Genomic DNA, 26,046 nt, shown 5'->3' with positions numbered 1-26,046 from the left:
GTACACTGCCCCCCCTCACCACTGGTAGAATACCAGCAACAGTGGGATGAGGTCTTTAAGTGGTTATTAATCAGCCACCTAAGGGCCTCACTTGGCCTCCGGCAGGAATATCTTCCTTGATTTTCCCTACACCTGGCTTCATCACAGTGAGTCAGGAAGATGACAGGTTCTCCATCCTATGCCTTATTCCCAATTATATAGGGCCTCCGCTTCCTAGTCCATTTCTGGGGGAGGGAGAAATTATGTTGGGTGAACAGAAACCCGGCTTATGTAGGTTTCTCAGTAATTTGCTATAGGCACTGTTATGACCACAGCAGATGTTAATTGCTGCTCAAACAAATTCCCAGAGGGAAACTTGGCTTATGCTTTTGTGCCCTTTTTTTTTTGTATTCTGAAAATGAGAAGAAAACGTACTGAGCTCAGCAGCAAGAAGTCCAGTAACACTTTTGGGATTTTAAAAATTAAAAGTAAAAGTTTTATTAACAAGAATAAAAGAAAACTTAAGTACACAAGGTTACAGTTGCATGGCTAAAATTAGTCTTACCAAACATTCCCCCCAAAAGAATCCCCTACTTGGTCAGACCCACAAGTAAATACCTTCCAGGCAACACTCCCTTATAGATGTTTAACTACAAAAATCCAGTAATATTACCCAAGGTAAATTGCTGTAGCTTTAATGAAGGTATACCATATGACCTCTTAAACTCTATCCCGCTCTACTGTGGAAATCCAAAACTTCAGAACAAGACAGCCTGTTGCAGGCCAAAGCTTTTCTGGCTTGACTGGATGGCTGATTCAAACTGCATCTTCTCCCAGCCTAGAGCTGTTTCCAGGTGTTCTTCCTCATACAGCCAATAGCCCACAGCTACAGTTAACAGCCAACAGTTAATCGCCAACAGCTACAGTTACCCTAACCTCTCTATGGTAACTCTACAATACCTATTACCTCCTTTCATCTCAGGTTCCATTGTTCGCAAACCTCTTTGAAACTCAAATCCTTTCAAAAATAACATCTTTCATGTTTCTATTTTGTCTCTGCTTTTGGATCAATAAAATGTAATATACCTTCTTCTATTTACCTATGGAACTCCTGCAAGATGCAAATTTGTTTCTTGTTGCCTTCTGACTTCCCTTTGATATTCAAACAAGCTCTCAACTTATCCAAAAATGCAAATGTTAGATCCAACCTATACACTTGCACCTCAAACCTAACACCTCTATCCTTTGATGTCTTAAACCTTCCTGTCTTCTAGTAAGCTTTCCCAGCTCAATTAAATCAATTACACACAGGCACACAGCCTTCTTCACAGAATAACATAATATTGCCCAAAAATATTAAAAATTAACTTCCATTCTCACAACACTCAAAAGTGGTGATGGGCTGTCATGTGTCCCAGATATCCCACTGAGCAAAGAAAAATTAAAGCAAAAATAAATTACAATTCTTTATTGTAATTAGCTACTTGTTTTGAAATACTGAACACAGTGGGTGGAATTTTCTGTGCCCACTGGCATCGGGTCTATTTGGCAGTGTGAGTAGATAATATGGCAAGAAAGCCAAAAATTGGTTTCACGACGTCGTAAAACTAGTTGCAATCGTCCACTCTGCCTGTCAATGGAGAGCCACGTTTTCTGCCATCAGAGGTCGGGAACTTCATGGTAATACATCTGCGTATTATTATAAGCCCAGCTTGCCAGAATCATCCCCCCAACGCTGGATCATCCGAGCACTGGCAGGAAAACATGCCAGTGCAGAAAACGTCTTGACAAGTGTAATGTGCAGAAATTGGGACTTACCATCAGGGCCTTGCTCATATTGGTGGACATCTGAGGAGCATAGGATGCTGGACCCCGACAGCAACAGGACCCTGGAGGAATGTCCATCACATGCTGGGTGATGGCTCTGCTGTAAAGCAGCTCACGGAAGATGGAAAGTCACTGTTGAGCGTCTGCTCAGTATTTTGGCCATGGTATGCAATGGATGACCGTCGAGGGGGTGGAGAGGAAGGGCCAGCTGTGTTTGGGAGAGGAAGATGTACCAGGGGCTGAGAGATGTGAGTGCAGCTGCATTTAAAATATGGCGCCTGGCGTGAGGAAGCAGCAAGGTAACTGCGTGGCAGGCGAATAAGAGCCCACCTGCCATCGAAATGGCTTATTTCCCGGGAATGCATAATTAATGAAGCGGGATTGGGACAATATTGCGTGAAAAGCCGCCATTGTGACTGGAAGGAAAGACATTCTTTTTCCCGCCTGCTACCACACTTACTGCAAATCTGAGACGATTCCACCCAATGTTTCCCCAACAGTAAAGAGTTGATCATTAGCTGAAAGATGCAATTATGAAACTGGCAACCTAATATACAAGTTAAAACGAATGATAGTACTATAAGTTTAGGAAGTTAAATATAAACTCTATAAATTGCAAATACATTTTGCAAACTCAATACATTTGTGACGGGGCAAAAACAAGGAAGAAGTGAGGAATTCTATAACCAAAGTAAATTTTACATAATTTGATATGAAAACCTTAGAGAACCTTATTCCGATGTACATTTTCAGATGACTGATTTTTTTTTATTAACCTCTGCCAAAAATTGGACTGCCAAAGGAATGAGCAAGAAAATTATTGATGTTTCAATAACCTTCCCTGGCTTTGATAGATAAGGGGAGATGGTTGTGATCCTATCTTGCTCATTTTTTTTCGTTTAACACAAGAAGAGAAATCTTTAACACAAGTTCCTCCACTGAATGAGCCAGAACTTTCTCTAACTTAACATTGTAAAAGTGAAACCATTTTGCTAGTTTTTGCCACGTATTCTGTACTGTGGTCGATTTCACTCCTGTCCCCAGTTGCTTGCTCAATGAAAGCCAAGCAGCACAAAACTCAAGAGGCTGTCTGATTTTGAGTTTAGTTTGAAACCCCATACTCTATTCATTCACCAAGACCACCTATTTCCATAGCTTCACCTCCCAAAACCTGATCTCGTCCCACCATTGCTGAAATCCATCCAGCTGTGGTTCAGTGGTAGCACTCTAAGTCAGACGTTTGTGGGCCAAGCCCAGGCTCGAGCACAAAATTTAGCTGATACCTGAGTTCAGTACTAAGGGAGCACTACATTCTCAGAGGTGCCATCTTTGGATGAGACGGTAAATCGAGATCCTGTCTGGCCTCTCAGGTGGACGCATAAGATCCCATGGAATTATTTCAAAGAAGGGCAGTGGAGTTGTCCTCAGTTTCCTGGCAAACATTAGACCTCAACCAACATCAAATCATCTGGTCATTATCTCATTGCTGTTTTCAGAACTTTGCTGTACACAAATGGCTGCCGCATTTCCAACATTACAATAATGACCACACTTGTAAAGTACACAATTGACTGTAAAGCTCTTAGGGATGTCCTAAGGCCGTAAAGGTGACATGTAAAAGCAAGTATTTCTTTTTTACAATTTTCATCAATCCATGCTCCACCTCTCTTGAGCTCTATCTTACACAAATTCCAAAGTAACCAAAACATCAACACTCACATCTTACCCCACACAAAATGGCTGGTCTAAGAAAATCTAGCAAATGCACATTGGAATTGCCATCTGCTGTGCTAGATCTATGCATCAGGAACTGAAAATGTGAGTACCCCTCGAATATGAATATAAAACAACTATAGTTACAGGAAGGGAAGGGATTTTTGAACAACTTTTGTCCATGAATATTACAATAGGAAATCAACAAGTTATATCATAAAGACCTATACTCACACAGCCTCCAGCAAATATTTCTGCTGCAAGTGCGATGGAGCCATCCTTTTGATAAAACATGTCTCTTATAAAATCATTCATCTGAAATGGAATAAAATATTTTGAAGTAGTTTTATAAAATCTAACTCCAAATCTATTCATATTGAACTGTCAATAGTAGCAGAGAGCATAAAAATGAATCTTTTAAATACTCAATTTCTCCATTATCTTAAAACCTCATAGGTCAGCTGTCCATCTCTCACAGGCAAACAGCTTGCTGATATGATCCAGTCACATGCACAAAAAATGGTTCCTTGAGCAAGATATCAAAGAAGTATCACTTCTAAGAAATCATATCCACTGTGAGTCACTGCATTTCATTTCTGGAACCTGGATTCAAACCCAGCTCAGAATAGTGGGATGAAAATCTGTATTTGATGGCTATAACGGTACCTTGTCAAATGAGTTTGAGCAGTCTCAATACAGTGGACATGAGCCTACAGCATAAAACTGTCCTTAAACCTGCATTAATTGTCAATCTCACTCAGGGAATGAGCAGAACAACTGCTGTGGAAGACAGCAAAAAAAAATCACCCAAATGGAGATACTCTTTGGGGTTGGGGATTCAGTACATGACTGGAGCGGAGCATAGAGTACTACGGCTAGAATATGACTGATCTGTGAGTGCTTGAAGTCAACACTGAGGGTGGAATTTTGTGCCCTCCCCCCTGGCAGGTTTGGTGGCAGGAGAGCATCGGGCAGGAGGGTGGCAGGTGGAAAGGCTGCCACCTTCCCGCCTCCACCCTAATTAAGTCTGGGTTAGGGAGGCCTATGGACTGCCTTTCTACCCTGCTGCCAATTGGGGCCCTTAAGTGGGCAATTGATGCCCACTTAAGCGCCTCAACCTGCTGCTACTGGTATTAACCCAGCGCCAGGTGGGGGACTTGCAATGCGGTGAGCACAACAAGGAAACCCTGTTGGGGATGCTTGTTGGCTCCCGGGGGCTCCCTTGTTCAAAGGCATTCAGTGCCGGATTGAAGGATCTGGCATTGGGAAGGGGGGGTGGGGGCAAGCTGAGAACCATCCCCTGCTCTTGCTAAACACCCCCGCCCCCTCCCCATAACCTCCCTCCTACCTCCGCGTCTCCCCTCCCCCTTGTTACCCACCCCATGACCAGGCAGCAGCCACTGCCACCCCATTGGTGCTACCTTTCAATAGTGTTGCCGGCCTCTGTTTTGTTGGCATCTGATTGGTCAGAAGCTCTCAGCAAGCAGGACTTCCCCATTCCAATTCCCATCATTAACAGTCTGACCTTGATTACACAATTTTATAAAGAACAAAAGACAAAAAACGGGAAAAGTAGTGGAAAAATACATTTTTGGTGCAGAATCTTGTGGAGGCGATGGCGTCTTGGCTGCCAACTGGAGAGCTGGCAAGATCTTCACTTTGACTCTTTTCGGGAAGACCCACCGTGTCTTGTATGACTCAGGCACTTAACAAGCCAGCGGCAGCCTTTCCCCAGGATCAAGGACCCTGCGGGTGGAGGGGGGGGGTCCAAATAACACCCCCTGGCCAATCAGAGGCCTGCAGCTCTTCTGTACTCAGCAGCACCACTGGGGAGGCAGTGGCCGCTGCCAGTACAACACCCGTCCAAGGGGGGTGGGGGAAGGGTCAGCAGCAAAGGCAGGGGGGTTTCTGGCAGCAGCACCCCCTTCCTGATGCCGGGTCTCCGATTAAACATTAAGTGCCTTTGAACGAGGGGCTCCCCCTCAGAGCCCACAAGCAATTAAGTCAGGGTTTGTTCTTTGTACTCCCCGCATGGCAATCATCACCCACCCCCACAACATCCCCCGCCGCCAGCTGCTGCGTTAATACCAGTGGTGACGGGATAAGGCCCTTAATTGATCCCCACCCATCACCCTCCCACCCAGTGACCCCTGCTATCAAACTTGCCACAGGGAGGGCACAAGATTCTGCCTGTAGTTTCTAACATCTACAAAATTTGATCTTATATATATTCTGAATGATGATTTAGACCTGAAATTTAGGAAACAAAGATTATTGTGTTGAAAATGAAATTTAAGTAGTTATATTTGGAGTAGCAAACAAGTTGCTTTTGACAAAGTACGTTACTGGCGCTTATGGCAAAATGTTTATAGCATTCAACGTAAACATACATCGAAGTGTCTCTGCTTTTAACCAGTCACAAATTCAGATTACAGCCCTAGTGAACTAAAAAAACTTCTACAGTAAGCATTACATGATGTCTGTAAAGTTATATATTAACTTGAAGAATACATTTACAGCACTTACACTAAGTTTTATAGCTTTTTCTGGTGCCACACCCATCAGCTGTGGTAACAGGCCTAGATTGGAGTCAGACACAAGAATTAGTTTTATTGCTATCAATCAATGCAAATATACTTCCTCTATGGAAAAAAATGGTACACTATTATTATGGCTAAAATCTAGCAGTGTGTCAATGAAGAGCAAGGGACAGCAGCATTCCTGGGTTTCTTTAAATGAGCTTTATTTCTTCAAACCAGCAGAAATACCCCAGATAAAAAGAAAAACTGTGATGCTAGAAATTGAAAATAAAAACAGGAATTGCTAGAAATGCATAGATCAATCAACACTAAAAAGAAAAACAATGTTTGGGGGTGACCATATCTGCATAATGACACAAATCCACATAATCATCTATATTCTATTGTGATCATAAAAGCAAAGAATGTTAGTTAAGAAATGTACCATTTGACCCATCACCATGCATCGCCAGATAAAGTCCAAGGCAACTATCCTATTCAGTATTGTGCAAAAGATCTCACAGAACTATTTCGATGAACAGCCAGGGAGTTATCCCCATTGCCCTCTCAAATATTTATCCCTCAATCAACATCACTAAAAAATAGATTATCTGGTCCTTACAACATTGCTGCTTGTGGGAGCTTGGGTGTACAAATTGGTTGCTGCATTTCCGACATTAAAGCAAGAGTCTGCACTTCAAAAGGAATTTATTGGTTGGAAAGCAATTTGGGACAAGCTAAGGTTGTGATAGAAATAAAGTTTTCTTCCTTTAACGTTTCTTTCCCAGCTACCTATAGCTAATTATTTTAATAGAAATTATGGATAGCGTGCTGCAGAATTCCACACTTAAAACAAATAATTTTTTCAACCATCTCACAAACCACCAAACTGGAATAAGAGAAGTTACCTTGCTCTTCAATTTTGTAATGGAAAATGGAATCCAGTTTCAACATCAAGTATTCCCAGATCTAGTATAGTACAACCTAGTTGCAGGCTAAGCTCCCCTTACTATGTTGTATCAATGGTTGTGGTTGTTGGAGGTCAATCATCTCAGTTCCAGGACATCATTGCAGGAGTTTCTCAGGGTACTCAAGGTAGTGTCCTAGGCCAAACCATCTTCAGTTGCTTCATCAATGACCTTCCTTCCATAATAAGGTAAGAAGTGGGGATGTTCGCTGATGATTCACAATGTTCAGCATCATTCGCGTATGAAGCAGTCCATGTCCAAATGCTGCAAAACCTGGAGAATATCCAGGCTTGGGCTGACAAGTGGCAAGTAACATTCACGCTACACAAGTGCCAAGCAATGACCATCTCCGATAAGAGAGAATCTAACCATTGCCCCATAACATTCAAAGGTACTATCATTGCTGAATCCCTCACAATCAACATCCTCGAGGTTACCATTGACCAGAAACTGAACTGGACTAGCCATATAAATACTGTGATTACAAGAGCAGGTCAGGGGCTAGGAATCCTGTGGCGAGTAACTCACCTCTGGGCTCTCCAAAGCCTGTCCACCATCTGCAAGGCACAAGTCAGGAGTGTGATGGAATACTCCTTACTTGCCTGGATGAGTGCAGCTCCAACAACATTCAAGCAGCTCAACACTATCCAACAGAGGGCGGTATTGAGAAGTGACTGAGAAGCATTCTGGGAGAAGTCAGCGCAGTCACTGCAACTCAGAAGAGGATTGAGGAGAAGGACCCTTGCTCTCAACAGGAGGAAGAGCATCCAACAGAGGGTGGTAGTCATCGCTTCTCGGCCTTTTGGCTAAGATCAAGTGTTGCAGGGGCGACACCATGGTCCTGCCAAGGCAAGGTCGGGATGGAAGGGCGATAACCAATCGCAATCCAAATCCATACCGTGGGTTACCTATCACCGTCCGAGTCACGGTGAACCACAGCGAAGGAGGATCACCTATGGATCGGGGCTTCTTCACCAGGAGGATCCTGTTGAAGGCGTGCGGCTTCCAAGCTCCGGAGATCTTCACCCTGCATGACTCCCGCAAAGGTGGTTATTTTGACGTGACGTTCAAGCGGGTGGCAGACTGCGTCCGGCTCCTGAGGGTGTTCGAGGAGAAGAGAGACCTGCCGGAGATGAAGATCCTGACGGCGGAGCCGCACTTTTCTCTGCCGGTGCAACGGGAACGTGTGGTGATGGTGCATGTGTACAACCCCTTCGTCCCTGTCGCCGACGTGGTCACCTTCCTCACCAGGTACTTCGATAAGGTGGGGAGCGGCACCGAGATTCGAGACGACTTGGGGATCTGGACAGGCAAACGTCTGTTTAAGGTCACGCTAAAGACCGATGGTAAGGGAGCCATTTTCCACCCTCCTTCCAGTTTCGCTATCGGGGGAAACCGTGGCTACCTGGTCTACGCTGGGCAACCCAAGCATTGTCGCTCATGCGGCAAGGCTGGTCATGTGGCGGCCAACTGCAGCGCCTCCCTCTGCAAGATCTGCAAACAGGAAGGGCACCAGACAAAAGACTGCAAACAGGCCAAGTGCTGCAACCTGTGTGGCGAGGCAAGTCACCTCTACAGGACCTGCCCCAAACGCTGCCGTACTTACGCACAGGCAGCCAAAGCCGACCAGGGGGAAGCAGAAGAAATGTTCCGTGTCACTCCAACCACCAAGGCCCCCAGGGAGCTCAACGGGACAAAGGAGGACACAGAGAGAGACAAGGTGGAGAAAGAGATTGAGGCAACAGAGAGCCAATCAACAGCACTACCCCCTGAACCTCCCAGTCCTCAGGACAGCGAATCAATGGAGGAGGAGGCAGCAGTGGAAAAGCAGCAGGGGGAGTGGCGGACGGTGAAGAACAAGAAAAGTAAGAGGGAGCGAAGAAGAAGCAAAGGCGTTTCCCAGAGAAGCGGCAAGAGGCGTCTCCCATCCGACACGGATGACAAGGGCAGCAGCTCTTCGGATGATGAAGTGCCAGAGCGGCACCGACAGAAGAGGCGGCAAAGCTCCAGGGCGTTGGAGGACGAGACACCCGAGCTCCAGAAAATTGGAGACAACAAGGAGACCAGCGCACCCCAACTTTGCCTGCAACCTGAGGAGGCCAGTGCACCACAGCCCCTGGAATCTGGGAGCAGTGAGGCAATCATCGCACCCCAGCTCCAGGAAGCCGGGAACAGCAACACCCCAGAGGGGGTGAGTTTTGGAGAAGCTTCTCCAGCAAAGGTCATCTCAAAACCCGCTCTCTACGTGAACCTCCAGATGCCACTGGAGCAGAACACGGCCAAAGAGATCTACCTCAGCCCATCCAAAGTGAAGGAATTTGAGCTCACTACGGGTATGAAGGAGCAGACTAAAGGTCTGGGACTCTCAGAGACAGTGGGTTTGGTAGGAGAATAAATGCTTTAAAATGGGTTTAAAGATTGTATCCATAAATGTGCGTAGCATTAAATCTACTACGCGATGTGTTGCGACCTTGGACTACCTAGCCAAGGTCAAAGCTGACCTGTTGTTTCTGCAGCAGTGTGCGATACCGCACCTCAGCTCCTACAGGCAATGGTCACGATGGTGGTCCCAAGGGCCATCGATCTGGTCGGGCGGAAATGACTCTCGTTCCTCCGGCCTGGGTATTCTGCTGCGGGGAGGCAACTTCACCGTCTCCGAGGTCAAGGAGGTGGTGGGCGGGCGACTCCTCGTAGCAGACGTAATGTACAAGAACGCTCCACTCCGGTTAATTAACGTGTATGGCCCGGCACAAGGGGCTGAGCGGCTGGAGGTTTTTCAGCAGCTCCCACTGCTGCTGGCGACCTCCAGGCCGGTCATTCTGGGCGGGGACTTCAACTGCATCATCGATGCGGCTGGACGATCCGGCAGGGCCGGCAGCAGATTGGACGCTACGTCCAGATCCCTGATGGAAACAGTTAAGGATGCCAAGCTGCACGACGTCTTCAGCAACCCTGCAGACGGAGCGCAGCGCAGATACACCTGGTCGCGGCCAGACGGGTCCATTCGTTCCAGGATAGACTTCCTGTTTGTGTCCCGTGCATTCACAGTCAGATCCACCGAGGTCAAGCCGGTGTTCTTCTCTGACCACTGCCTCCTACTGGCGGACTGCCACTTGGAGAAGGACCTGAGGGTGGGCAGGGGGGCATGGAAGCTAAATGTGCAACTGCTGACCCCAGAGAACATTGAGGAGCTCAAGAGGGATTACAAAGGTTGGAGAACCGTGAAACCCCTCTTTGAGTCCCTGACACACTGGTGGGAAGCGATCAAGGGAAGCATCAAGAGGTTTTTCATCCTCAAAGGCACCCAGAAAGCTAGAAAGGAACAGAGGGAAATGTCCCGACTCCAGAAAAAGATGCAGAATCTGCTCCGGCTGCAGTTGATGGGGGTCGATGTCAAGGAGGAGCTCCAAGAGGTGAAGGGCCAGCAAGCCTCGCACTTTGCCTCGGAGGCCTCCGAGATCATCTTCCGTTCCAGAGTCCGCTCCGTGGAGCAGGATGAGACGTGCTCACGTTTCTTCTTCCAAAAGGTACGCAGAGAGCGCTCTGTGATCAGCAGCCTGAAGGAAGAAGACGGCTCAGTAAAGTCATCACGGTCCGACATTCTGAGGATCAGCAAATCCTTCTATGCCGGATTGTATGACGTGAAGCCCACGGACAGCACGGCCTCCCAGTCCTTCCTGTCCTCTATCACGGAGGTCTTAGACCACAGTACGCGGGAGAGCCTGGACAAACCGCTAACTCCTGATGAACTGACTAAGGCCCTCGAGTCCTTCGAGAAGAGTAAAACCCCCGGAAGCGACGGCTTGCCGGCGGAGTTGTATTCGGCTCTGTGGGACTTGATCGGCCCAGACCTGCTAGGAGTGTACGAGAGTATGCTCCTGGCCGGTAGTATGTCAGAATCCATGAGGAAAGGCATCATCACCCTTATCTACAAGCACAAGGGGGAAAGGGAGGAAATTAGAAATTGGCGACCCATTTCACTGTTGAATATGGACTATAAGATTCTGTCCAAGGTCATCGCCAATCGGGTCAAATCCGCTCTGGAATTGGTGATTCACCCTGACCAGACCTGCTCTGTGCCAGGCAGGAAGATCTCTGACAGCCTGGCGCTGCTCAGGGATACGATTGCCTATGTACAGGACAGGGGTGTGGATACCTGCCTCATCAGCTTGGATCAGGAGAAGGCCTTTGACAGAATATCGCACACCTACATGGGGGATGTGCTCTCCAAAATGGGGTTTGGGGAGGGAATTCGAAATTGGATCCAACTGCTCTACACTAACATCAGTAGCGCAGTCTCAATCAATGGGTGGGAAACAGATAGCTTTCCGATTAAATCTGGAGTCAGGCAGGGCTGTCCTCTCTCGCCTGTCCTTTTCGTGTGTTGCATAGAACCCTTTGCCGAGTCCATCAGGAAGGATCCGGGCATAAGAGGAGTGACGATCCCAGGCAGTGGAGGCACTCAGGTAAAAGCCTCCCTGTACATGGACGACGTCGCCGTCTTCTGCTCGGATCCGCTGTCGGTGCGCAGACTGATGCACATCTGCGACCAGTTCAAACTGGCCTCGGGAGCCAAGGTAAATCGTGGGAAGAGCGAGGCCATGTTCTTTGGGAACTGGGCTGACCGATCCTTTGTCCCCTTCACTGTCAGGGCTGACGGCCTGAAGGTGCTGGGGATATGGTTCGGAGGGACCGGGGCATGCGTTAGAAACTGGAAGGAGCGAGTGGCTATGGTGAAAAGGAAACTGGGCATGTGGGAGCGACGCTCCCTCTCCATTGCGGGTAAGAACCTGGTCATCAGGTGTGAGGTACTCTCGCTGTTGCTGTACGTGGCGCAGGTCTGGCCCATTCCAGACTCCTGCGCGATGGCGATCACTCGAGCCATCTTCCGCTTTATCTGGAGGTCGAAAATGGATCGTGTCCGCAGGGACGCGATGTACAAGCCTCTAGATAAAGGGGGAAAAAACGTGCCCAACATCGCCCTCATACTGATGGCCACCTTTGTGTGTGGCTGCATCAAGCGGTGCGTAGACCCTCAGTACGCAAACACCAAGTGTCACTACGTGCTGAGGTTCTACCTGTCCCCGGTGTTGCGAAGGATGGGTCTGGCCACGCTGCCGCGGAACGCTCCAAGTAGTTGGACCGTGCCGTACCACCTGTCTCTGGTGGAAAAATTTATGCAGAAAAACACCTTTAACCACAAGTCCATCAGGCAGTGGTCAGCACGTAACGTCCTAGAGGCCCTGAGGGAAAAGGAGAGGGTGGACCCTGTGGGATGGTTCCCCGAGCAGACTGTCAAAGTCATTTGGCAGAATGCCTCATCGCCAGAACTTTCCAACAAGCACCAAGACGTAGCTTGGCTGGTGGTGAGAAAGGCCCTCCCCGTCAGATCCTTCCTACACGCCAGGAGGCTCACCCCCTCTGCACGTTGCCCTCGAGGTGGCTGTGGTGGGGAAGAGACCGTTGTTCACCTCCTTGTGGATTGTGCCTTTGCAAAGAAAGTCTGGAGAGAGATGCAGTGGTTGCTGTCGAGGTTCATCCCGAGCAGCTCTGTGACACAGGACTCTGTGCTCTACGGGCTGTTCCCAGGGACACACACCGAGACAAACATCAACTGCAGCTGGAGGATCATCAACTCGGTGAAAGACGCGCTTTGGTCTGCCCGAAACTTGTTGGTCTTCCAGCACAAAGAGTTGTCCCCGACCGATTGTTGCGGACTGGCACAATCCAAAGTCCAGGACTACGTGCTGAGGGACGCACTAAAGCTTGGGGCAGCTGCCGCAAAGGCGAAATGGGGAAGGGTCGCTGTCTAAGACCTTTCTTCCACAGCGCACCGAGAGACTGGGAACTGTTTAGAGCCCCTCGGGCTGTACAGATCAAAATGAAAGGCTGTAAATGATTGTAATATTGTTTGTACTGATGCACCTGGTGATACATTTTGTAAAAGTTTAACCTGGATTGTACCCTTGTAATGTTGTTTTTGAAATGGTTTGGAATGTGATTGAAGATATTTTATGAATAAAGTATATTTTTACAAAAAAAAAGCTTTCTGGGAGAAAGACTCAGGAAGGTAGTGCAGAAGTCCCCTGTGATCATCCCCCTCTCTACCAGATATACCGCTTTGGATACTGTTGGGGGGATGGCCTCTCAGGGGAAAGCAGCAACAGCCAAGTTCACGGCACCGTGGGTGGCTCTGCTGCTCAGAGGGGCGGGAGGAAAACAAGTGGCAGAGCTATAGTGATAGGGGATTCAATAGTTATGGGCACAGACAGACACTTCTGTGGCCGCGAATGTGAATCAAGGATGGTATGTTGCCTCCCTGGTGCCAGGGTCCAGGATGTCACGGAGCAGCTGCAGGACATTCTGGGGAGGGAAGGTAAACAGCCAGTGGTCATGGTACACATTGGTACCAACGGCGTAGGTAAACTCAGGGATGAGGACCTGCAAGCTCAGTACAGGAAGTTAGGAGATAAATTAAAATGCAAGACCTCAAATGTAGTAATCTCAGGATTACTCCCAGTTCCATGTGTTAGCGAGAGCAGGAATAAGAGGACAGACCAAATGAACACATGGCTGGAGAGATGGTGTAGCTGGGAGGGATTCAGGTTCTTGAGGCACTGGGACTGGTTCTGGGGAAGGTGGGACCTGTACAAACCGGACGGGTTGCACCCAGGCAGAGCTGGGACCAGTGTCCTTGCGGGGGCTTTTGCTAGTTCTGTTGGGGAGTATTTAAACTAGTGTGGCAGGGAGATGGGATCCCAGGAGTAGGATCAGATAGGTCAGATTCACATCAGAAAAATGGAGGTAGAATGGAGCTAGGGACGTTGTGATAGACATGGAGTTACAGAAGAAACAAAGTGTCCAGCAAGGGAAACTGACGGGGTTAAACTGTTTATGCTTCAATGCAAGGAGTATTACAAACAAGGTAGATGAGTTAAGGGCACAGGTAGACACATGGCAGCAGGATGTCATTGCTATAACGGAGACCTGGCTAAAGGAGGGACAAAACTGGCAGCTTAATATCCCTGGTTATGGGGTCTTCAGACATGATAGAGTAGGAGATAAAGAAGGAGGGGGCGTAGCACTAATGGTTAAAGAATCAATTCCAGTTGTGAGAAGGGATGATGTACTAAATGGGTCAACAAATGAGGCTTTATGGATTGAGCTTAGAAATAAAATAGGGGTAGTCACACTACTGGGAGTATACTACAGATCCCCAAATAGTGAAAGGGAGATAGATGAACAAATATGTAGGCAAATTTCTGCTTGTAAGAACAAGAAGGCAATAATAGTAGGAGACTTCAACTATCCTAATATTCAAACAATATAAGGGGCACTGAGGGAGAATTCATACAGTGTGTCCATGAAAATTCTTTCAACCAATTAGTGACAAATCCAACGAGAAGAGATGCAATTCTAGACCTAGTATTGGGGAACGAAGAAGGGCAAGTGGGTGAAGTGACAGTTGGCGACCATATCGGGCACAGTGATCACAATTCAGTTAAATTTAGCATTACCATGGAAAAGGACAAAGATAAGGCAGGAGGAAAAGTCTTGAACTGGGGGAAGGCAAATTTTGCAGGAATGAGAAAGGACTTGGCTGAGGTGGACTGGACAGCACTGCTGGAGGATAGAACAGTGGAAAACCAGTGGGAAGCACTAAACAGTGAGATCCTAATTGAACAAAGTAGACATGTTCCCTACAAAAATAAGAGTGGTACTGCCAAATCTAGACCTCCCTGGTTGTCTAGAGGAATACAGGGGAAGATCAAACAGAAAAAGAAAGCTTACGATAGGCACAAAGAACTAAGCACTGCAAATAGCTTAGATGAATATAGGAAGTGCAGGGACGAAGTAAAAAAGGAAATAGGAAATCAAAGAGAGGGCATGAAAAAAGATTAGCGAGTAAAGTTAAAGATAATACAAAGATGTTTTACCAATACATTAATGCTAAAAGTTTAGTTAAGGAGAAAGTGGGACCTATCAGAGATGAAGATGGAAACTTGTGTGTAGATGCAAAGGCTGTGGGAAGGGTTTTGAATGAATATTTTGTCTCCATGTTTACAAAGGAAAGGAAGGATGTAGATATAGTAGTCCAGGAGGAACACTGTGCGATATTGGACGGGATAGTCATAAAGAGAGAGGAAGTACTCGAAGGGTTGAAATCCTTGAAGGTTGATAAGTCACCAGGGCCAGATGGATTGTTTCCGAGGCTGTTGAAGGAAGTCAGGGAGGAGATAGCAGATGCTCTGAGGATGATTTTCCAATCTTCACTAGATACAGGGGAGGTACCGGAGGACTGGAGAAATGCAAACATAGTTCCATTGTTTAAAAAGGGATCAAAGGAAATGCCAAACAATTATAGGCCAGTTAGTCTTACATCGGTGGTGAGCAAATTAGTAGAATCAATCCTGAGAGATAGGATTAACTGTCATGTGGAAAGGCATGGACTAGTCAGGGATGGTCAGCATGGATTTGTTAAAGGAAGGTCTTGCCTCACAAATTTGATTGGATTCTTTGAGGAAGTGACAAGAAGGGTTGATGAAGGTAGTGCAGTGGATGTTGTGTACATGGATTTTAGCAAGGCATTTGACAAGGTCCCACATGGCAGATTGGTCCGGAAAGTAAAAGCCCATGGGATTCAGGGTAAGGTGGCAAACTGGATTAAAGGTTGGCTTTGTAACAGGAAACAAAGGTAATGGTCGATGGATGCCCTTGCGAATGGAAAGTTGTCTCCACAGGGCTCAGTGTTGGGACCCTTGCTGTTTGTGTTATATATTAACGATTTGGATGTGAACGTGGGGGGCACGATTGGGAAATTTGCAGATGACACAAAGATTGGCCGAGTGGTGGATAGTGTAGAGGATAGCCATAATCTCCAAAACGATATGGATGGGTTGGTGGAGTGGGCGGTAAAGTGGCAGATGGATTTTAACATAGAGAAGTGTGAGGTCATACATTTAGGGAGGTCAAACAGTTACAGGGATTACACAATAAATGGGAATATATTAAGAGAGGTAGATGAAGTGAGAGATCTTGGCGTACAAGTACACAGGTCCCTGAAGGCAGCAGTTCAAGTCGACAAGGTTGTAAAGAAGGCATATGGAATGCTCTCTTTCATTGGCAGAGGTATAGATATAAAAGTAAGGATATAATGTTGGAGTTGTATACTGGTAAGGCCACAACTGAAGTATTGTGTGCAGTTCTGGTCACCACATTACAGGATGGACGTAATAGCTCTGGAGAGAGTGCAGGGGAGGTTCACAAGAATGTTGCCAGGGTTAGAAAAGTGTAGCTACGAGGAGAGATTGGATAGGTTGGAGTTGTTTTCCTTGGAACACAGAAGGCTGAGAGGTGACTTGATTGAGGTGTACAAAATTATGAGGGGAATAGATAGAGTGAACAAGATAAAATTGTTTCCCTTGGTGGAGAATTCTAGAACCAGGGGACATAGATTCAAGATAAGTGGCAGAAGGTGTAGGGGGGACATGAGGAAGAACTTTTTTACGCAGAGGGTAGGGGGTGTCTGGAATTCGCTGCCCAAGTTGGTGGTAGAGGCAGAAATTCTGAACTCTTTTAAAAAGTACCTGGATCTGCACCTTAAGTGCTGAAAGGAGCAGGGCTATGGACCGGGTGCAGGAAGGTGGGATTAGAAAGGGCACCTGGGTGTCCTCGGGCTGGCATGGACAAGATGGGCCGAATGGCCTCCTTCTGTGCTGTAACTTTTCTGTGGTTCTATCCTGGACAAAGCAGCCCACTTGATTGGCACCCCATCCACAAACATTCACTCCCTCCATCACTGATGCACAGTGGCAGCAGTGTGTACCACCTACAAGATGCATTGCAGGAACTCACCAAGGCTCCTTAGCCAACAACTTCCAAACTCATGACCACTACCATATAGAAATACAAGGGTGGCAGATGGGACATGGTTGAAGTTGCCAAGTTTACGTTTAATGTTCATCTTTTGTTGCCCAAAGGTAATAGCAGAGCTCCTCCGTTAACAATAAACGCTAGGCCATTTCAGCAGCATTCGGAGTCAACCATGTAATTTGGACCTGGAGTTTTGTATAGGCTAAACTGGATAAAGGTTCCCTTCTCTGAAGAATGCTTGTTCAGTTTTTATGATGATCTGATGGGATTCAAACTTGTCCAGTACCATAACCATTGGAATTCTGTAGTTTTTGTCCCAACCAGAAGAGCATTAGTGTGACATTTTTAAATTTCTCCGTTTCCTCTCAATGAGATTGCCATTCAGTACCAAATTGAGACAGTTTTGTGTTGTAAGCCTTACCAACTAGGAACTGGATTGAGACTGTATGTACTCATTTCACCATTAGCCCTTATCGCCAACAAGGGGAGTTTCATCCCTTCAGCATGGATTGAAATTAAAACCAGGTGCCAGAAGTAAAAGGACAATGTGCAACTCATTCCACAACATTCTAATCAATCTTTTGTGTATCTGTGATCCAATATGCATTTTGAATTGAGAAACAAAGATTCTTTTAAGTCATACACAGAGTGCCAAGCCACAGACTCAGACTTTTACATTAACATTAGAGGAAATTAGATCAACTTTCTAGATCCACAAATTATCCATCTTGTAGTAATTGCACAATTATTGAGTGACTAAAAAGTCTCAACTTCGATAAATATATTTTTTGCTTTGCACTATCTTTACCTGTTAATTTATTTTGGATCTTATTTAAACTTGATCATAAACCATACTCCAGGGATTGGATATGGGGTGGGGAGTGGCGGGGCAAATAAGATTCTACCATGGGCCAAATACAGAGAATGATGCCGCGTGTTAGTCACAATATTCATAATTTTCTTTTCATGATGGTCCTAATTGTAAAATATAGCTTATATCTGTAATAATAAATTAATCCAACTGGATAATTTGGTGTTTATGATCTATGGGTCATCAATATCATTGCAGTGTTTTACAAATAAGTGACCACAGCTGTTTGGTCTCAAATGGGGGCTTAAGCCCAGCTTATTTATGCATGTTTTCCTAGAAGAAGCACAATATTGGGAAAGAAATTGGAGGGGTCTATCACTTGCATGAGCGCTATGATGTCTTAGGCCTTTGCACTGATGACCACCTCCATGGTAAGCATGGCCACCTGCATGGAGCATCAGACACAGCAGGCAACCATATGCATGCTGGTCAAGATCAATGGCGTGCTCACTGCGTCCACACTTCCAATAGGAATGGAAGAAAGCTTCTTATCCTGCTTTTCCTGCAACTCCTCTTCCTTCACCTCTTGAGGATGCAGAGCTGTCGTCACTTTTGTCCTCCTGCAACTCCAGTCCTCTCTGCAGCGCTATGTTGTGCAAGGCACAGCAGACCACTTCCAGACCCCTTTCTGGTGCGAACTGAAGGACACCCCAGAGCTGAATCGCATCTTCAGCAACCCAATGGCTTGTTCAATTAATGCTTTTGAGCTCTAGTTGTATCCTTTCTCTTCATTAATAGACAGGTTCCTCACAGGTATCATGAGTCATATCCTTTGTCTCTGAGGAGACATCTGCTGACTCTGTTTAGAGGTATGAAGATCTGAGGGAGGTATGACTGGCACATTATGAAGGCATCATAGCAGCTTCCAGGATATCCTGTACAGACGTGCATGAAAACCTTCCAGTGGTCACATGTCAGGTGAACATCAATGGACTGACATAAAAGCAAAAAACTGCGGATGCTGGAAATCCAAAACAAAAATAAAAATACCTGGAAAAACTCAGCAGGTCTGGCAGCATCTGCGGAGAGGAACACAGTTTACGTTTCGAGTCCGTATGACTCTTCAACAGAACTAAGTAAAAATAGAAGAGAGGTGAAATATAAGCTGGTTTAAGGGGTGTGGGGGGACAGGTAGAGCTGGATAGAGGGCCAGTGATAGGTGGAGATAACCAAAAGATGTCACAGACAAAAGAACAAAGAGGTGTTGAAGGTGGTGATATTATCTAAGGAATGTGCTAATTAAGGGTAGAAAGCAGGACAAGCAAGGTACAGATAGCCCTAGTTGGGGTGGGGTGAAGGAATCGATATAGGCTAAAAGGCAGAGATAAAACAATGGATGGAAATACATTTAAAAATAATGGAAATAGGTGGGAAAAGAAAAATCTATATAAATTATTGGAAAAAAAAAGGGGGGGATCGGAAAGGGGGTGGGGATGGAGGAGAGAGTTCATGATCTAAAATTGTTGAACTCAATATTCAGTCCGGAAGGCTGTAAAGTGCCTAGTCGGAAGATGAGATGCTGTTCCTCCAGTTTGCGTCGAGCTTCACTGGAACAATGCAGCAGGCCAGGGATGGACATGTGGGCATGAGAGTAGGGTGGAGTGTTGAAATGGCAAGCGACAGGGAGGTCTGGGTCATGCTTGCGGACAGACCGAAGGTGTTCTGCAAAGCGGTCACCCAGTCTGCGTTTGGTCTCTCCAATATAGAGGAAACCGCATTGGGAGCAACGAATGCAGTAGACTAAACTGAGGGAAGTGCAGGTGAAATGCTGCTTCTCTTGAAAGGAGTGTATGGGCCCTTCGACAGTGAGGAGAGGGGGAGTAAAGGGGCAGGTGTTGCACCTTCTGCGGTTGCATGGGAAGGTGCCTTGGGAGGGGGTTGAGGTGTAGGGGGTGATGGAGGAGTGGACCAGGGTGTCCCGGAGGGAACGATCCCTGTGGAATGCCGCCAGGGGGGATGAAGGGAAGATGTGTTTGGTGGTGGCATCATGCTGGAGTTGGCGGAAATGGCGGAGGATGATCCTTTGTATGCAGAGGCTGGTGGGGTGATAAGTGAGGACAAGGGGGACCCTATCATGTTTCTGGGAGGGAGAGGAAGGTGTGAGGGCAGATGCGCGGGAGATGGGCCGGACACGGTTGAGGGCCCTGTCAACCACCAATATCCATTACAAGCCTACCGACTCCCACAGCTACCTCGACTACAGCTCCTCACACCCCGCTTCCTGTAAGGACTCCATCTCATTCTCTCAGTTCCTTCGCCTCCGTTCTGATGATGCCAGTTTCAAAAACAGTTCCTCTGACATGTCTTCCTTCTTCCTTAACCGAGGTTTTCCACCCACCGCTTCGCAGAACACCTTCGGTCTGTCCGCAAGCATGACCCAGACCTCCCTGTCGCTTGCCATTTCAACACTCCACCCTGCTCTCATGCCCACATGTCCGTCCTTAACCTGCTGCAATGTTCCAGTGAAGCTCAACGCAAACTGGAGGAACAGCATCTCATTTTCCAACTAGGCACTTTACAGCCTTCCGGACTGAATATTGAATTCAACAATTTTAGATTATGAACTCTCTCCTCCATCCCCACCCCATTTTTTTCCCAATAATTTATATAGATTTTTCTTTTCCCACCTATTTCCATTATTTTTAAATGTATTTCCATCCATTGTTTTATCTCTGCCTTTTAGCCTATTTCGATTCCTTCACCCCACCCCACCCCCACTAGGGCTATCTGTACCTTGCTTGTCCTGCTTTCTACCCTTAATTAGCACATTCCTTAGATAATATCATCACCTTCAACACCTTTGTCCTTTTGTCTGTGACATCTTTTGGTTATCTCCACCTATCACTGGCCCTCTATCCAGCTCTACCTGTCCCACCCCGCACCCCCCCCCCCCTTAAACCAGCTTATATTTCACCTCTCTTCTATTTTTACTTAGTTCTGTTGAAGAGTCATACGGACTCGAAACGTTAACTGTGTTCCTCTCCGCAGATGCTGCCAGACCTGCTGAGTTTTTCCAGGTATTTTTATCAATGGACTGAAGTCCCTTTTAATTGGCAAATATATCTGGTTGATAGGAGAGACCTTGATTTCTCTATGTGTGCAATTTCTAAATCCCTGTACCTGTGGGAATTCAACCACTCCAGCAAATGCAAGATCCTGTGGTTCTGACTGCCTTCATCAGTAAGTGGACTTAAGTGTCAGCCCTGATAAACATGAAATTTGTGACCTGGGAGGTGTGCTGTGAGAAGCAGATAGTGAAATCCTGCAAATTCACCAGCAGATCCCTGGAAGGAGCCAGAAGTGAAGAAACTGAGGGCTGTGCTGACCTTAGTGACCACTTGCAATGCTTTCCACTCAGTGGGAGGGGACGGGAGGCTCGTTCCAGGAGTCTGCAGATATCAGCAACAACCTGCCATGGAAGTCTCAGCCTCCTGTGATACTGGTACTTAGTCATGTCGAGAAAGCTCTTCTACTGGTTTACATCGGGCTGGGGGTATCACCTCCTATAGAATCATAGAATAGTTACATCATCGAAGGAGGCATTTTGACCAGTTATGCCCACGCTGCTCACCACAGGAGCAATTCAACTATTCCCAAACCCCCCAACTTTTCCCTGTAGCCCTGCAAATATTTTCCTCTTCAAGTGCTTACCCAATCCCTTTTGAAAGCCCCAATGAATTTGCCTCCACCACACTCTCAGGCAGTGATTTCCACGACATAAACACTCAATGCTGTTATGAAACTATAATAATTTTATTGTGGGTTATTGTAAAGTAGGTTTATAGGGGTGAGTATGGATAATTCTGTCTGTGTGTGATTTAATTGAATTGGAGTCAACCAGATTGCAAGCTTGAAATTATCAAAAGAGGTCAGGGGTAAAAGGCATTTGAAATGCTAATGAGTAAACATAGATGAGGTCTTAGCATATAAGGTGTGAAGGAAATTTGCATTTTTTTAGATAAGTGAGGAGTTGTTTGGATTTCAGAGCGACGGTAGGATGTTTACAACTGGCAAGATAAGCAAGGCCAAGCAGCGTATTTATTTTTCCCAAAAGGAAAGAGGTTATGTTGGTAACATGAAAGATTTTTATATTATGGGAAAAGTGAATTTCCAAAGACATATGGAACCATGGAATTTACTGATTAAAGAGGGAGACACAAGAATAAAGTGGAATGAAAGGGTATATAGGAGGGCTATGTAAGCTCTAACAAGAGTGTGTGAAACATCCTTCGGGAAGCCTCCAGCCATTTGTTCATAAGTCTGTTGTGTCCATTAACTAAACTTGGAGACACGCTGTTGAAATTCCACTGTCAAGTGGGTACTGTGGTAACTTGCTGGCTTGCTTTTTAAATTTAAAATCTATTTTGGACTGTTGCCTTAAAGGGGATGTGTAATTTAGAGTCAGGTTAATTAGGAATATTAGGATTTGTTATAGTATTAAGTAATTGTAGTCTTATGTATGTGCTTGAAATCTTTTATTAATAAATATTTTAATTTAATTTTTAAAATCTCTAAAGGTCTTAGTGGACTCATTACTTCTGAATTCAGTGCACATATCTTCTCGTAATAAATACAAATTGCAAAACCATTGTGATAGTGTGGCCAAATTTCCCTTGTGGATTTGGTCTGCCTGGCACACATCATCTGCCTCGTCATAACAATGCGTAAATCATTTTTCTACATGTCATTTTTGATTATTTTGCCAATCACTTTAAATCTGTGTCCTCTGGTTCTCGAACCTTCCACTGATGGGAACTGTTTCTATCTACTCTGTCTAGACTCCTCATTAAATTGAACATGTCTATCAAATCTCCTCTCAACCTTCTTCTCTTCCCTGAGGAGAACAACCTCAGCTTTTCCAATCTATCCACATCACAGGAGTTCCTCATCCCCGGAACCATTCTTGTAAATCTTTTCTGTGCGCTCTCTAAGGTCTTCACATCCTTTCTAAAGTGCAGTGCCCAGATTGGACACAATGCAGGACACAGTTGAGGCTGAACCAGTGTTTCATACATGTCATCATAACTTCCTTGCTTTTGTACTCTATGCCTCCATTTATAAAGCCTAGGGGCAGGATTTTGAAGTTGTCGGGCGGGTGTGGTGGATGGGCCCGGGAACGGCCAGTAAATGGTCCGCCGCCCACGATTAGGCCCCGACCGCAATTTCATGCTGGCGGGCCAATTAAGGCCCGCCCAGCGTGAAATGCGGCTTCGCACTGGCCGGGAAGGGCTGAGTGGGGGTGGGGGCCTCTCAGCCACTGGATCCAATGGCAACCTGGCGGACGGTTTAAAAATGGCCCAGGCAGCCCTGGAAGGCTGCCATGGAAGGATGTGTGTTCAGCGTTTGCAATGGAGTTGAGTGTGGCTGGACACGGCAGGCGGGAGGGCAGGTCGTGTGGGCACTCGGCCCCCCGCTTTTCTGACGAGTGTCTCGCCGTCCTCCTGGAGGGGGTGGCTGCCAGGAGGAACACCCTTATCCCCAGGGATGGGAGGAAGAAGCCACCACACCTCACCAAGAGAGCATGGGAGGAGGTGGCAGCATTGGTGAGCAGCCATGACCTGGTGCGGCGCACATGGGTGCAGTGCTGGAAGTGCTTCAATGACCTGCTGCGCTCAGGTAGGGTGAGTACTGTGTTGGCATGGGTCAGTGTGCAGAAGTGTTAAGGCCTGGCTGTCCTTTCGTGGACCTCAAGGGTGCTAGAGTCTAAGTGCCAACGGTCAATGATGCCGGAGCTGGCAAAGGAGGTGAGCCCTGGTTGCTTGGACTGGGTGCCTTTTGGTTTGAGGCCCATGACTCAGGTGTGCCCTGCAAGGTGCTCCTCAGGTGGGATTGGCCAGGCTGCAATGGCACTGCAGGTAGAGAGTGGACTAATCAATGCTCCTCTGTTGTTTCAGGAGAGGACAAGCCGTAACCAGGCAGAGAGGGCACATACAGGCGGAGGGCAGCCCAACCTTCTGCTGCTCAGCAGGTTTGAGCAAGACACCCTGGAGCTTTAGAGCCAGCATGCTCCCTGTGCACCATGGTGTGGGGAGGCGGGGATGCCAGTTGAAGGTAAGAGTGCGGCGCACAGAGGTGAGACTTTCGGCTTGTGCAACCATTCTAGTGAAGTCTCTTCATTGACGTGAGTCTCGAACCTGGAGTCCCCATTGATCATTGAAAGATGATGGCATTGTGATGCAGATCTCCATGGTCCCATCCATGGTACCTAGCATGCACTGTGACAGTGTGCTGACTTTAACTAATGACATGTCTCTGTTCTCCCTTTTAGGTTCGCCAGCAGGCGTTCGCTCTTCGGACCCCAAAGGGCCACCCCTGATGCCGGAGGACCACCAAGCTTCTGTTTCATCTGTGTCACACCCGCTCTCTGAAGCAGGAACCAGCGCAGATACCAGCACCTCGGTGGGTATCAGATCGGTGGCTAGTATCTCGAAGCACATTGGCGAGGGCACTTCACACTTGCTTGAGGTGCAGGCGGAGGCAGAGAGTGCCCAGGGCGCTGGCAGTCAGAGGACTGCTGGGGAACTAGGATGTTGCACAGTTAAAGGCTGATGATGAGCCTCTGGAGTCGTCCATTAGGCGGCAGATGCTGGATGTCCAGCGAGATGTACGGGAAGATCTGGCAGAGATCCACGAGAGTAAGCATGCCATGGTCTCTACTATGGAGGAGTCCATGTGGAGCATAAGCTCTGTGAGCACATTGCCTCCTCCACTGAGGGAGTGGTAACTCTCATAGAGAGGCAGCTGCAGGAACAGAATCAGCGGTTCCTGGGGCTGCACTCGGATCTGCAAGCCCTCACATAGGCACTGACCTCAGGTGGTCAATGTCAGTATGGGAGATGGATGAGGCACCCAGTATCCTAGCTAGGTGCCCGTCCATCAATGGTGAGCAGGGAGGTCCAGAGTGACCTCACCTTGGCGCACAAGCTGTTTGACCTCTCAGGGCACTCTGGATGACGGCAGCAGCTCCTCTGCCAGAGACTGTCGCATCTGACGAGGATGAAATGACTGGGGAGATGCCAGCCGTGGCACTGGCCATTCCTACCCAGGCAGGGCCAGCTCAGGCTCCGCTGGCCAGAGGACGACCATCAAGGTCATCAAGGCCAACAAGACAGCAGGGTCAGCAGGCTGTCCCTAATGCCAGTGATGTGTGGGGGGGGGGGGGCACTTGCAAACGTAAGTTAAAGGTACCATGAGCACAAGAGGGACAGGTCACGGGTGATTTTATGTTCACTTATGCTTATTTGGTCCGGGATGAAGACCAGGGAAGTTAATGTAAATAGTTTTGTATTGTCAAAATTAGATAAATTCTGTTTTTGTTGTCATGGCCTGAGTATGCTTCACCTTTTTTATTTTATTGGTGCAGGGTGCGCCAGTATGTAATGCTGGACGAAAGTAGCTCTGAACTTTATTGCACAGGTACTGAATGTTCTTTGGGTTCTAATGAAAGGGTCATTTCAGACATCTGGGACAGAGGCGGCAGACCTGGCATGTGGTTGAAGCTGATCTTTGGTAGCCTAGCTGAAGAAGCATCGGATCAAGCCATCCCTGGTGTCCCTGCCTTGGTGGGGGTTACTGAGGTCTGCCTCTATGCCCTCAGCATTCTCCTCACCATGCTCTTCTTTGGACTTACTACTGGACTCATCCTCTGTGGCCTGGGCAGCTGCATCAAGATCCTCTTCTTCCAGTAGGTCCCCCCTTGCCAGCGCCAGATTTTGGAGAGCACAGCATGTAATCACTTTCAATGGCAACCACTCTGGGGGGTATTGTAGTGCACCCACTGAACGGTCCAGGCATCAGAAGTGCATCTTGAGAAGACCTATGGTCCTCTCTACCACTGCCCTTGTGGAGGCATGACTCATATTGTAACGCTTCTCTGCCTCTGTTCTTGTGTGACAGAGAGGTGTCATGAGCCACCTTTTCAACAGATAGCCCTTGTGACCCAGCAGACATCCATCCAGTTGGGCTGGAGCACTGAAGAGCCTCGGCGCCTGGTAATTTCTCAGGATGTAAGCTTCATGGGAGCTGCCAGGGTACCTAGCACAGACTTGCAGAATCTGCATCCTTTGGTCACACATTATCCGCACATTCATGGAGTGGAATCCCTTCCTGTTGATGAGGCACACAGCTGACCCGCTGTGCCCTGATGGCCACATGTGTGCAGTTGATGGCATCCTGGACACAGGGGAACCCAGCAATCTGACTCGCTCAGCCTGGCTGGCCTCGTCCGTATGGTAAAGAATAAAGGTCAGTACCTGCCTGAACAGAGCGTCAGTCACGAGCTTGACGCAAGTGTGGA

General features: G+C 47.2%; 1 protein-coding gene across 1 annotated transcript in view; it reads right to left on the bottom strand.

Annotated features, from left to right (window-relative positions):
- Positions 1-26,046, bottom strand: part of slc25a13 (solute carrier family 25 member 13) — a 403,392-nt gene that overhangs the window by 71,446 nt on the left and 305,900 nt on the right. The window contains exons 15-16 of the mRNA XM_078535669.1: positions 6,046-6,098; positions 3,754-3,834 (exon numbers count right to left, since the gene is read on the bottom strand). Coding sequence (XP_078391795.1) covers positions 3,754-3,834; positions 6,046-6,098 — 134 coding nt within the window. The remainder of the gene's footprint in view (positions 1-3,753; positions 3,835-6,045; positions 6,099-26,046) is intronic.

Source organism: Cetorhinus maximus, chromosome 3, assembly GCF_964194155.1.
Source record: "Cetorhinus maximus chromosome 3, sCetMax3.hap1.1, whole genome shotgun sequence".
NCBI lineage: Eukaryota > Metazoa > Chordata > Chondrichthyes > Lamniformes > Cetorhinidae > Cetorhinus > Cetorhinus maximus.
Note: the sequence above shows the minus strand (reverse complement) of the source record. Positions and strands in the feature narration are given on the sequence as shown.